Source organism: Oncorhynchus masou, chromosome 16, assembly GCF_036934945.1.
Source record: "Oncorhynchus masou masou isolate Uvic2021 chromosome 16, UVic_Omas_1.1, whole genome shotgun sequence".
In the NCBI taxonomy this organism is placed as follows: Eukaryota; Metazoa; Chordata; class Actinopteri; order Salmoniformes; family Salmonidae; genus Oncorhynchus; species Oncorhynchus masou.
Window position 1 is genome coordinate 20,460,642 of NC_088227.1, and position 13,082 is coordinate 20,473,723.

Consider the following 13,082-nt stretch of genomic DNA (forward strand, 5'->3'; position numbering starts at 1 on the left):
CAGACTGAACTATTATTAGAGACAGGCTAATAGCTAACACTATGCAGCTATAAATAGTCATGATTCATCACCCAGGGATTTTCATCAAAGTAATCTTATCACATAGCCTGTTAAATTGATTCTGGCTCAGGTGCAAACAGAAACTATGCTTCACACAAATAAATCTGACGGCGAGGCAAATCAGGGAGAAAAACCGAGAGGGAAACATCCAGGTGTTGTTGGACTGACTTCACCCTGGTAGATCAGTCAGTAGAAGCAGAGGCCCTGGGTAATGCTGCCTCACTGGCAGACTGGTGTGAAGGTTCATTAGGGCTCATTATAGAGGGAAATGGAATGCTTAAAGTGGTTGTCATGGCAACGTGTATGTTTTACGTATATTACCGTCACTCAAATCATGTCAGTCGAATGCATCCTCCTCTTCCTCCCTCCCTCCACTCCTTAGACCTAATATCCTGCCCTTTCCTCTCCTCTCCCTTCATTGCTTTTCTTCCTCCCATTATCCACTCTAAGAGACAGTCCATCCTATACCATCCCAACCCAGTCGAGTCCAGTCCCAAGAGGCCAGTCCAGTCGTGTCCAGGCGTGTGTATGTCAGTACGTGTGACTCATGAGTGATGGATCACCTTTAGCCTGCCGCTGTCCTGGAGGAATGGCTTCTGTATGCAGCTGTCGCACAGCGTGAGGATCAAAGCAGTGGTGTGGCCGACCAGCTAATGTCTCTTCTCTGACTGACGCAGGCTGGAGCTGGAGCTGGGGGCTGGGTATGAGGCTGCTGGGGTTGGAGCTGGAGCTGGGGGCTGGGTATGAGGCTGCTGGGGCTGGAGCTGGAGCTGGGGGCTGGGTATGAGGCTGCTGGGGTTGGAGCTGGAGCTGGGGGCTGGGTATGAGGCTGCTGGGGCTGGAGCTGGAGCTGGGGGCTGGGTATGAGGCTGCTGGGGTTGGGGCTGGAGCTGGGGGCTGGGTATGAGGCTGCTGGGGTTGGGGCTGGAGCTGGGGCTGGTGCTGGGTATGAGGCTGCTGGGGTTGGGGATGGAGCAGGGGGCTGGGTATGAGGCTGCTGGGGTTGGAGCTGGAGCTGGGGCTGGTGCTGGGTATGAGGCTGCTGGGGTTGGGGCTGGAGCTGGGGCTGGTGCTGGGTATGAGGCTGCTGGGGTTGGGGATGGAGCTGGGGGCTGGGTATGAGGCTGCTGGGGCTGGAGCTGGAGCTGGGGGCTGGGTATGAGGCTGCTGGGGTTGGGGCTGGAGCTGGAGCTGGGGGCTGGGTATGAGGCTGCTGGGGTTGGGGCTGGAGCTGGGGCTGGTGCTGGGTATGAGGCTGCTGGGGTTGGGGCTGGAGCTGGAGCAGGGGGCTGGGTATGAGGCTGCTGGGGTTGGGGCTGGAGCTGGGGCTGGGGGCTGGGTATGAGGCTGCTGGGGTTGGGGCTGGAGCTGGGGGCCGGGTATGAGGCTGCTGGGGTTGGGGCTGGAGCTGGGGGCTGGGTATGAGGCTGCTGGGGTTGGGGCTGGAGCTGGAGCAGGGGGCTGGGTATGAGGCTGCTGGGGTTGGGGCTGGAGCTGGAGCAGGGGGCTGGGTATGAGGCTGCTGGTGTTGGGGCTGGAGCTGGGGCTGGTGCCGGGTATGAGGCTGCTGGGGTTGGGGATAGAGCTGGGGGCTGGGTATGAGGCTGCTGGGGTTGGGGATAGAGCTGGGGGCTGGGTATGAGGCTGCTGGGGTTGGGGCTGGAGCTGGAGCAGGGGGCTGGGTATGAGGCTGCTGGGGTTGGGGCTGGAGCTGGGGCTGGTGCCGGGTATGAGGCTGCTGGGGTTGGGGATGGAGCAGGGGGCTGGGTATGAGGCTGCTGGGTTTGGGGCTGGTGCCGGGTATGAGGCTGCTGGGGTTGGGGATGGAGCAGGGGGCTGGGTATGAGACTGCTGGGTTTGGGGCTGGTGCCGGGTATGACGCTGCTGGGATTGGGGATGGAGCAGGGGGCTGGGTATGAGGCTGCTGGGGCTGGGGCTGGAGCTGTAGCTGGTGCCGGGTATGAGGCTGCTGGTGTTGGGGCTTGAGCTGGGACGGGGCAGGGTAAGAGGATGGAGCTGGTGTTGGGGCTTGGTAAGAGGATGGAGCTGGTGTTGGGGCTTGAGCTGGGACGGGGCAGGGTAAGAGGATGGAGCTGGTGTTGGGGCTTGAGCTGAGATGGGGCTGGGTAAGAGGATGGAGCTGGTGTTGGGGCTTGAGCTGGGACAGGGCAGGGTAAGAGGATGGAGCTGGTGTTGGGGCTTGAGCTGGGACTGGGCAGGGTAAGAGGATGGAGCTGGGGCTGGGTAAGAGGATGGAGCTGGGGCTGGTTAAGTGGATGGAGCTGGTGTTGGGGCTTGAGCTGGGACTGGGCAGGGTAAGAGGATGGAGCTGGGGCTGGGTAAGAGGATGGAGCTGGTGTTGGGGCTTGAGCTGGGACTGGGCAGGGTAAGAGGATGGAGCTGGGGCTGGTTAAGAGGATGGAGCTGGTGTTGGTGCTTGAGCTTGGACGGGGCAGGGTAAGAGGATGGAGCTGGTGTTGGGGCTGGAAATGGGACTGTTCACTGGGGCAGAAAGACCTGACTAGCACAGTTCCTCTGTTCACATGAACTCTGCTCCAGAGAGGGGCACAGAAGAGCAATGCTCCCCAGCACACACAGACCACAACAGGACACAGTGAAGAAAAGAGTTCTCGATGAGAAAGCCTCAGGAAGTATGTCCACATTCAGTAGAAAAGCAGAGGGAGTGGACTGGACTCACTCTCTTAGTCTTTTTTTATTTTCATCTCACAAACGTCAAGAAAAACGTCTGTTGATGTACGTGGGGGAGCCGAGGTCAAGGCCTCTAATCTGTGTTGACACCAGGGCTCTAAATTTAAAAAAGTTAGGACCACAACATAACATTTCGGAGCACCAGAAAGTTTTTTTTAAATCGATTGAGATACAGTACCAGTCAAAAGTTTTATTTTTATTTTTTACATTGTAGAAAAATAGTGAAGACATCAAAACTATGAAATAACACATATGGGATCATGTCGTAACCAAAAACATGTTAAACAAATCTAAATATATTTCATATTTAAGATTCTTCAAAGTAGCCACCCTTTGCCTTGATGACAGCTTTGCACACACTTGGCATTCTGTCAACCAGTTTCACCTGGAATGCTTTTCCAACAGTCTAGAAGGAGTTCCCACATTTGCTGAGCATTTGTTGGCTGCTTTTCCTTCACTCTGCGGTCCAACTCATCCCAAACCATCACAATTTGGTTGAGGTCGGGAGATTGTGGAGCCAAGGTCATTTGATGCAGCACTCCATCACTCTCTTTACACAGCTTGGAGGTTTGTTGAGTCATTGTCCTGTTGAGAAACAAATGATAGTCCCAACTAAGCGCAAACCAGATGGGATGGCGTATTGCTGCATAATGCTGTGGTAGTCATGCTGGTTAAGCGTGCCTTGAATTCTAAATAAATCACAAACAGTGTCACCAGCAAAGCACCATCACACCTCCTCCATGCTTCACGGTGGAAACCACACATGCAGAGATCATCCGTTCACCTACTCTGCATCTCACAAAGACACAGTGGTTGGAACCAAACATTTCTAATTTGGACTCATCAGACCAAAGGACAGATTTCCACCGGTCTAATGTCCATTGCTCGTGTTTCTTGGCCCAAGCAAGTCTCTTCTTATTATTGGTGTCCTTTAGTAGTGGTTTCTTTGTAGCAATTCGACCATGAAGTCCTGATTCATGCAGTCTCTTCTGAACAGTTTATGTTGAGATGTGTCTGTTACTTGAACTCTGTGAAGCATTTATTTGGGATACACATTTCTGAGGCTGGTAACTCTAATGAACTTATCCTCTGCAGCAGAGGTAAGCCTGCATCTTCCTTTCCTGTGGCGGTCCTCATGAGAGCCAGTTTCATCATAGCGCTTGATCGTTTTTGCGACTGTACTTGAAGAAACTGATTGACTGACCTTGATGTCTTAAAGTAATGATGGGCCCTTGTTTCTCTTTGCCTATTTGTGATGTTCTTGCCATAATATGGACTTTTACCAAATAGGGCTATCTTCTGTATACCACCCCTACCATGTCACAACACAACTGACTGGCTCAAACGCTTTAAGAAGGAAAGAAATTCCACAAATTAACAAGGCACACCAGTTAATTGAAATGCATTCCAGGTGACTACCTCACGAAGCTGGTTGAGAAAATTCCAAGTGTGCAAAGCTGTCATCAAGGCAAAGGGTGGCTGCTTTGAAGAATCTCAAATATAAAATACATTTTGATTTGTTTAACACTTGTTTGGGTTACGACATGATTCCATATGTGTTATTTAATGTCTTCACTATTATTCTACAATGTAGAAAATAGTAACTTTTGACTGGTACTGTATAATCTATATTGGGGCCTATATGTATTCTAGCTTCTTCTGAAGCACATGTTGTGCCCTAAAAACGAATGTAACCCTTTAAATACATGTATTTATTATACCAAGCTAAAATTATACAAATAACTGTCATTAAACTTACAAAGTCATGCGTGGAATGTTAGGTGTCTGCATTGTGGAAAAGCACTATATTGAGATGCATTACATTGAAATTTGTACACCGTCTCTTTAAGAACATCATGTTTGTGAGGGATGACATGCAAGAGATCAGTCATTCATTCATTGCTATGATCAGTGGTCTCCTGAAGAAGATATCCCTTTCCTTTCTCTCTTTGCCCCCAGACATTCAGATGTAGTCTACTAGCAAAGTCACCAGGTTGTTCGTTAGCTAGCTAATGAAGTAACATGACGGAACAAGGTGTAAACAAATGGTCCGCGAGAAGTTTTAGAACGACCCGCGACATGGTTTCTGAATGTGAAATGCGGCCCGCCAATCCGCCATAGGAAGATCATTTTTTAGATGCGTGTCATGTCTTGTAAACTTTTGGGGGTAGAAATAAGCCGTTCGATTCGCTGCGGTACAACCATGATGGTAACGAATATGCACTCGCTTTTTACTCTAGTGCACTCAGAAACAACGGTAGAGCGAATCATTACAACGATATTAAATTGGGGTGGGGAACACTGCTTGTGTTTCCAGGTCGCACAGCTAAATATTTCGGAGCATATGCAACCAAAATGGTCACACTTTAGAGCCCTTGTTGACACTCAGACGACAATGACCCTTGACCTCTGAGATGCTGAGATTCAGAGCACCAGATAGAACTTCCAAGAAGTTATATGGCCCTGTGGACATCTATAGGACTCCTCAGCCACATATCAAAACCACTGCCTGCCATGATAGCAGTCCAAATAATGTATAACTAGAGATACAGTGGATGACCAGATTTTGATCTCAACTTCAGCTGGATTTTTTAATTGATTTTTTTAAACCTTTATTTAACTAGGCAAGTCAGTTAAGAACAAATTATTATTTACAATGACGGCCTTCACCGGCCAAACCCAGACGACGCTGGGCCAATTGTGCACCGTCTTATGGGACTCCCAATCACAGCTGGTTGTGACACAGCCTGGAATCGAAGCAGGGTGTCTGTAGTGACGCCTCTAGCACTGAGACGCAGTGCCTTAGACCGCTGTGCCACTCGGGGTAAACTGGATGACAAAACAGGCCTGACAGGCCAACCCTGGGTAATGGTGGATTATGAGGACAGCGTTGAGTATGAAGACAGCCAGGGAGAGATGACACCAGATAAATGCAGAAAATGGCTGCCAGGCATCCAGAGTGGCGTACAGTAGGCCAGAGAGATATTCACTGTGTGTTTCTTTGCCAAAGGCAAATTGCCCTCAGAAGATGAACCGCCACTGAGAAGAATCAACTTTATGCCACGCGGACCAGAGGGCACCAATAAATACAGTACCAAGAAAACAATCAAACGATAAATCACAAGAACTGTGGTGGACGCATGGACCAGGAGGACAATGTGACTTTTACAGTTTTATCACCTTGAATCACTTTTCCTTCGACACGAAGCCAAACAAGAGAACCAACTAGGCCTAAGTGAAAATAGCAGGGGGACATTGAGCAACTCTCTCCCCCGTGAATAAGAAGAGAGTGGTTTGACCTTACCTTGCCCTCCTGATCCTCAAACACAGACTGGTCCACGTTGCAGGCGAAAAGGGAGGTGGGCAGGTCGTTAAAGTCGGTGATCTGGTGGAAGCTGTCGCCCAGCGCGGGATGTCCCACAGTGCTTTGCAGTACCAGCAGCTCCTCGCCCCCCAGTAGGTAGACCCGCTGGTAGAATGTGGCGTTTTTCAGGTTGGAAAATAAATGCTCCCCCTTCATGGCTACAGAGAGAGAGAGAGAAAGAGAGAAAGAGAGAGAGAGAGAGAGAGAGAGATATGAGTGTGCTCAGTCCAAATGCTGTGATGGCTCCTAGGGGGAGGAAGTGGACAGTCAAACTCTCCTCCGTACCAGTTCACTTGAAGGCTAACTGACCACTGATGTAACTGAATACAGAGCTCAGGACTAGCTGTATCTTTAGCTCTTGTTCTACAATAACAAACGTGTTCTGAGGCTTAACCTCACAGATTGTTTTACTATGACATCATCTTGGTTGTGAACCCCTGTCCTCCCACCTCTCCCTCCTCTCTTCCTCATCTATATATTTGACCATATATCTGAAGTGCACCTGACAGGATTCATTCCATAGCCACAGAGTGGAAAGTGTTGTTAGGCAGCGTATTAATGGTGATCTGATGAATCTGTTCTCACAACCACCGAGGTGGACTAAAAACAGTCCACCTCCACAGGCAGTTAAAACAACAACACAGAGAGAGAGAGGAATAGAGAGACATAGAGAGTGTTAACCTCTCCAACCCCAAGCCAATAGATGCTAACCTCTGGCCCAGGTCACTCTGCCAGAAGGTTAGGTGATGGGCTTAGAGATGGGTGATGAGGGAAGGGTGGAAGGAGGGATGGAGGAGAGGAGTGGAGAGGAGGATTGGCGGGTGAGAGTGGACGATGGAGAGAGGTAGAGCAGACACAACAGAGGTGAGAAGGAGATATGGAGACGTGAAGGAATTAGGTGCTTGTCACAGTTTCCCTGTCATTAATAGACCCTGACATCTCCAGTCCGCTGGCAAGCCTGCACTGTCACCAGCAGCCTCATACTCACACACATCCCGTGGCTATTTTAGGATCAGCACATTACTCGTCACACACACACTCTGTTATGGACAGTGGAAACACACACACACACACACAAACACACTGTTATGGACAGTGGACACACACAAACATACACACACACACACAAAAACAATGTTGTGGACACACACAAACAAACACACTCACAAAAGGCTATAGATAGTGACTGTGGCTGTCTGGATCATTCCTGGCCTGTGTAAACACTGTTGTAAATAGCTGCAACACTAGTGAAATACACAGATTGCTGGGGTGCTTGATTTAATTGAAGTGTTACAGACAGACAGGGCCCTATTTCATTTCAATATCAGCATTGTGCCCTGTGGTCTGAGACAAGGCTGTTAAGGAGAGACAAAACAAGCACACACACACACACACACACACGGATGCTCCCTCTCTCTCCCGCATGCACACACACATACACACACACACACGGCTGTATATATGAATGGACAAAGGCATCGATCAAGTCACACTATTCATTCCTATGTGAAGAGACTCAATAGCGCATTGAAGCCAAATGAAGTCGGTTAAGATGGCATCAAAGATTTTTATAACTAACCCAAGATAGACCAGAGCCTGTTGTTTCTAATGGGAGCAAATTAATCATAGTGGGCAGAATAAGCAAGGAGGTGGGCAGAGCCAAGCACGAGCCAGTGAGATCCTATTGGCGTGTTCTATCATTTATTTGCATATTACCGTTGAGGAAAGCCTACTCTGTGAAGCGCTTGTGTGCAATAATCCAATTTGCCCTTGCATTCCTTCTAAACAACGCAATTTGTTTTGAAACTTTGGCAAAGGGTAGAGTCTACAAAACGCAGTCCACTCTGTTTGTTACAGATTCTAGTTTTGGAAACTGAAAACTGTATGAAGATCAAATGTTTTATCGATGGGAAAATGAGCAGATTGTCGACCAAAATCCATCTCGCTCCATCTTCTCCCAATGCCAGCCACTGGGCTTCCTCTCATCACCATATTTGGTAGTGACTGGAAACACCAACTGTGTGCTTCACATTAAATCCGGTGAAATATCTGTGTCATTGTTCTATCTGTGATGGCGTCTAATGGAGACATAACATGTGCAGGACAGCTGTGATGTCCCCTCTCATTGATTAACTCAAGTTGAAGGCCGACCGGGTTACTACAGGCTGCCATTAGCTACTCAATTATCCTTACAACTTATTCTGTGTGCCATTTTTGAATAACCTGTTCAAGAACATAAAGTACATCTGGTGTATTAGAAGCAATTATTGTCATTGATAAAAAAAAATTATATTTACAAGAAGATGCACCACATTCACTCTAATGGGGATCCTGTGTCCTGCTAACAATATGCCTGCAGGACAGGTGTCGGCCTTGAACCTCTATGGCTTCAATGGGAGGGGGCAGTCATTCTCCCCTGACACACACACACACACACACACACAGCCATGTATGTCTCTGCTGAAGAGGATATGAGTTTGGGTTTGACAGTCAGAGTTGAACAGGTCCAGAGAATAGAATGATGCATTCAGAACTGTGAGTCAACAGCCTTTGAGGTGCAGCAGTCTGTCTGTCTGTCTGTCTGTCTGTCTGACTCTCCATGCCACTCCCATTAGTCACTTGTATGCTTGTTTACTCATCATCTCAGATGAGAGATGACTGATTAGATTGAATACATTAATTAAGCACTGTACTTTCCAAATAATCAGAATGATAAACAAGGCGTAATGCAAATGATCTCTCATTATGAATGGAATCAATGGACCATCAAATGACTGTTCTACAAACTAACTATGCTAACTAAGAGGCAAGGAACATTAGACAAACCACAAGGTCAATGACTAAAATCATTAGCCTATATTTATTGGCCCATTGTGGAACATTCCAATTGTCAATTGTTCCATTTCACTGATCTCATGGGTGAAACATGCTTATCTGCTCTATCCCACAGACAGAGAGTGAGTGAAAGAGGGATTGAGAGAGAGACAGAGAGAGAGAGAGAGATGGAGAGAGCGAGAGAGATAGAGAGAGCGAGAGAGAGAGAGAGAGAGAGAGATGGTAGTGGTGGTGATGCAGCTGGCACCATATGGCTTTATAATGATAACCTGGTAGTGGTGGTGATGCAGCTGGCACCATATGGCTTTATAATGATAACCTGGTAGTGGTGGTGATGCAGCTGGCACCATATGGCTTGATAATGATAACCTGGTAGTGGTGGTGAAGCAGCTGGCACCATATGGCTTGATAATGATAACCTGGTAGTGGTGGTGATGCAGCTGGCACCATATGGCTTGATAATGATAACCTGGTAGTGGTGGTGATGCAGCTGGCACCATGTGGCTTGATAATGATAACCTGGTAGTGGTGGTGATGCAGCTGGCACCATATGGCTTGATAATGATAACCTGGTAGTGGTGGTGATGCAGCTGGCACCATGTGGCTTGATAATGATAACCTGGTAGTGGTGGTGATGCAGCTGGCACCATATGGCTTGATAATGATAACCTGGTAGTGGTGGTGATGCAGCTGGCACCATATGGCTTTATAATGATAACCTGGTAGTGGTGGTGATGCAGCTGGCACCATATGGCTTTATAATGATAACCTGGTAGTGGTGGTGATGCAGCTGGCACCATATGGCTTGATAATGATAACCTGGTAGTGGTGGTGATGCAGCTGGCACCATATGGCTTGATAATGATAACCTGGTAGTGGTGGTGATGCAGCTGGCACCATGTGGCTTGATAATGATAACCTGGTAGTGGTGGTGATGCAGCTGACACCATATGGCTTGATAATGATAACCTGGTAGTGGTGGTGATGCAGCTGGCACCATATGGCTTGATAATGATAACCTGGTAGTGGTGGTGATGCAGCTGGCACCATATGGCTTTATAATGATAACCTGGTAGTGGTGGTGATGCAGCTGGCACCATATGGCTTTATAATGATAACCTGGTAGTGGTGGTGATGCAGCTGGCACCATATGGCTTGATAATGATAACCTGGTAGTGGTGGTGATGCAGCTGGCACCATATGGCTTTATAATGATAACCTGGTAGTGGTGGTGATGCAGCTGGCACCATATGGCTTGATAATGATAACCTGGTAGTGGTGGTGATGCAGCTGGCACCATATGGCTTGATAATGATAACCTGGTAGTGGTGGTGATGCAGCTGGCACCATGTGGCTTGATAATGATAACCTGGTAGTGGTGGTGATGTAGCTGGCACCATATGGCTTGATAATGATAACCTGGTAGTGGTGGTGATGCAGCTGGCACCATATGGCTTGATAATGATAACCTGGTAGTGGTGGTGATGCAGCTGGCACCATATGGCTTGATAATGATAACCTGGTAGTGGTGGTGATGCAGCTGGCACCATGTGGCTTTATAATGATAACCTGGTAGTGGTGGTGATGCAGCTGGCACCATATGGCTTGATAATGATAACCTGGTAGTGGTGGTGATGCAGCTGGCACCATATGGCTTGATAATGATAACCTGGTAGTGGTGGTGATGCAGCTGGCACCATATGGCTTGATAATGATAACCTAGTAGTGGTGGTGATGCAGCTGGCACCATATGGCTTGATAATGATAACCTGGTAGTGGTGGTGATGCAGCTGGCACCATGTGGCTTTATAATGATAACCTGGTAGTGGTGGTGATGCAGCTGGCACCATATGGCTTGATAATGATAACCTGGTAGTGGTGGTGATGCAGCTGGCACCATATGGCTTGATAATGATAACCTGGTAGTGGTGGTGATGCAGCTGGCACCATATGGCTTGATAATGATAACCTGGTAGTGGTGGTGATGCAGCTGGCACCATGTGGCTTTATAATGATAACCTGGTAGTGGTGGTGATGCAGCTGGCACCATATGGCTTGATAATGATAACCTGGTAGTGGTGGTGATGCAGCTGGCACCATATGGCTTGATAATGATAACCTGGTAGTGGTGGAGATGCAGCTGGCACCATATGGCTTGATAATGATAACCTGGTAGTGGTGGTGATGCAGCTGGCACCATATGGCTTGATAATGATAACCTAGTAGTGGTGGTGATGCAGCTGGCACCATATGGCTTGATAATGATAACCTGGTAGTGGTGGTGATGCAGCTGGCACCATATGGCTTGATAATGATAACCTGGTAGTGGTGGTGATGCAGCTGGCACCATATGGCTTGATAATGATAACCTGGTAGTGGTGGTGATGCAGCTGGCACCATATGGCTTGATAATGATAACCTTTTGTTCATAAAATCATCTGATGAAAGAAGTTACTAACATACCATCAATCTTATCAAGGTACAAAGGAAAAACATGTAGGCTACAATTGTTACAATGCTATAATTAAGCAATAAGACCCGAGGGGGTGTGGTATATGGCCAATATACCACGGCTAAGGGCTGTTCTTAGGCATGACGCATCACGGAGTGCCTGCATACAGCCCTTAGCTGTGGTATATTGGCCATATATTACAAACCCCCGAGGTGCCTTATTGCTATTATAAACTGGTTACCAACATAACTAGACCAGTAACAGTAAAAATAAATAATAAATAATGTTTCTTCATACCCGTAGTATATGGTCTGATATACCATGGCTGTCAGCCAAATAGCATTCATGGCTCAAACCACCCAGTTTATAAAAAGTGACATGCAAAATTGCTTACTGAATGTAACCGTTTAGTTACCAACTAGCCGATCATTCTCAACTTCGTGGAGTCGAGAAGAATTCTAAGCTGGTTACTGACAGTCTATGCAACAGCTAGATCAATAATATGTATCCCCACAAGGAAGCAGCAATATGAGGCAGGCATATTCATTCAGACTTTCAATGAGTCATATCTGCAGAGGTTTAACCAATAGCAACCTGTTGGTGTCAGAGGGAGAATGTCTGGAGGGACCGCTCTTTGGCTGTCGCGGAACAACACAACTTTCTCCTGGGGAAGAACAGTGGAAACAACTGAATCATACCTCACCCGATAGTCTACCTCAGGTCTTATGCAATCTATCAATATGCTATACATCTATTGGCTACATGTAGGCTACCTTTCCAGTAGGATGTTGAACAATAATTCAAGATGAACAGACAATTATTTAGAGTTTTTTTTTAAAGTCAAGAGTGGCTGTCGTGATGCTCAACGAGACGCGTTGCGTTGACAGCTGGTATTTCGTTCTCAGAAACGGTCAATGTCACTAAAACATCATAGGGGAAAATGAGTTAGGCAACATAACCTCTAAACTGCCAGGCAACATAAATGGATGACTAAACTAAAGACATTTAAAGACAATCATATAGCTTACGTTAGCGTAAAATCTGCCTATTTTGGGGGTACAGGATAATTCCCTCATCACCGCTAAACAAAATCCCATTGTAACCTCTATTCAAGTCTCGGTGAAAGTCATTCGCTTGCAAGTTAGAGCACTTTCCCGCCCGCTGACACGACCCTACACACCCAACAACTTCAATGCAAAGCAAGCGACACACTTGTTTGCATTAGGCTACTGTCAATGTTCCACATAGAAACGCGATACGTGAAACCCCGAGTCGCCATCGCGTCTCTCTCTACCTGTGCGGTGTGATTCGGTCCGACTGTGGTGTCTTCGGCGTTGTCTCTCTACCTCCTCACTCTTCTTTGTGAATCAACCTTGCATTCCAGCTGCGCGCCGATAATCTCCTGACGTTTTTGCAGACAGTTTGACTCACCAATGACTGTCCTCCGGCATCCAAATGATGTGTGTTACCCAGTTATGAAATACAGCAATGTCCACAGGGGGCATTCTTTGACCAATAGTCTACCAGAGTGCGGAGTGTCAATTTAACAAAGGTGGAGACGACGTCAGAGTTTTGGCGAGCCTTCGGGATGGATGTTGCTGCGCTTTCAGCTGGTAGCCTAACTTGATGATCGGTATCATTTAGAAACGTCAGTTGTCTGGG

The 13,082-nt window shown here is 47.6% G+C and overlaps 1 protein-coding gene across 1 annotated transcript in view; it reads right to left on the reverse strand.

Moving 5' to 3' along the window:
* Positions 1-12,875, reverse strand: part of LOC135557633 (calcipressin-2-like) — a 165,208-nt gene extending 152,333 nt beyond the window's left edge. The window contains exons 1-2 of the mRNA XM_064991098.1: positions 12,715-12,875; positions 6,074-6,291 (exon numbers count right to left, since the gene is read on the reverse strand). Of these exons, the coding sequence (XP_064847170.1) occupies positions 6,074-6,289 (216 nt within the window). The 5' untranslated portion in view covers positions 6,290-6,291; positions 12,715-12,875. The remainder of the gene's footprint in view (positions 1-6,073; positions 6,292-12,714) is intronic.
* Between the last annotated feature and the right edge of the window lie 207 nt (positions 12,876-13,082).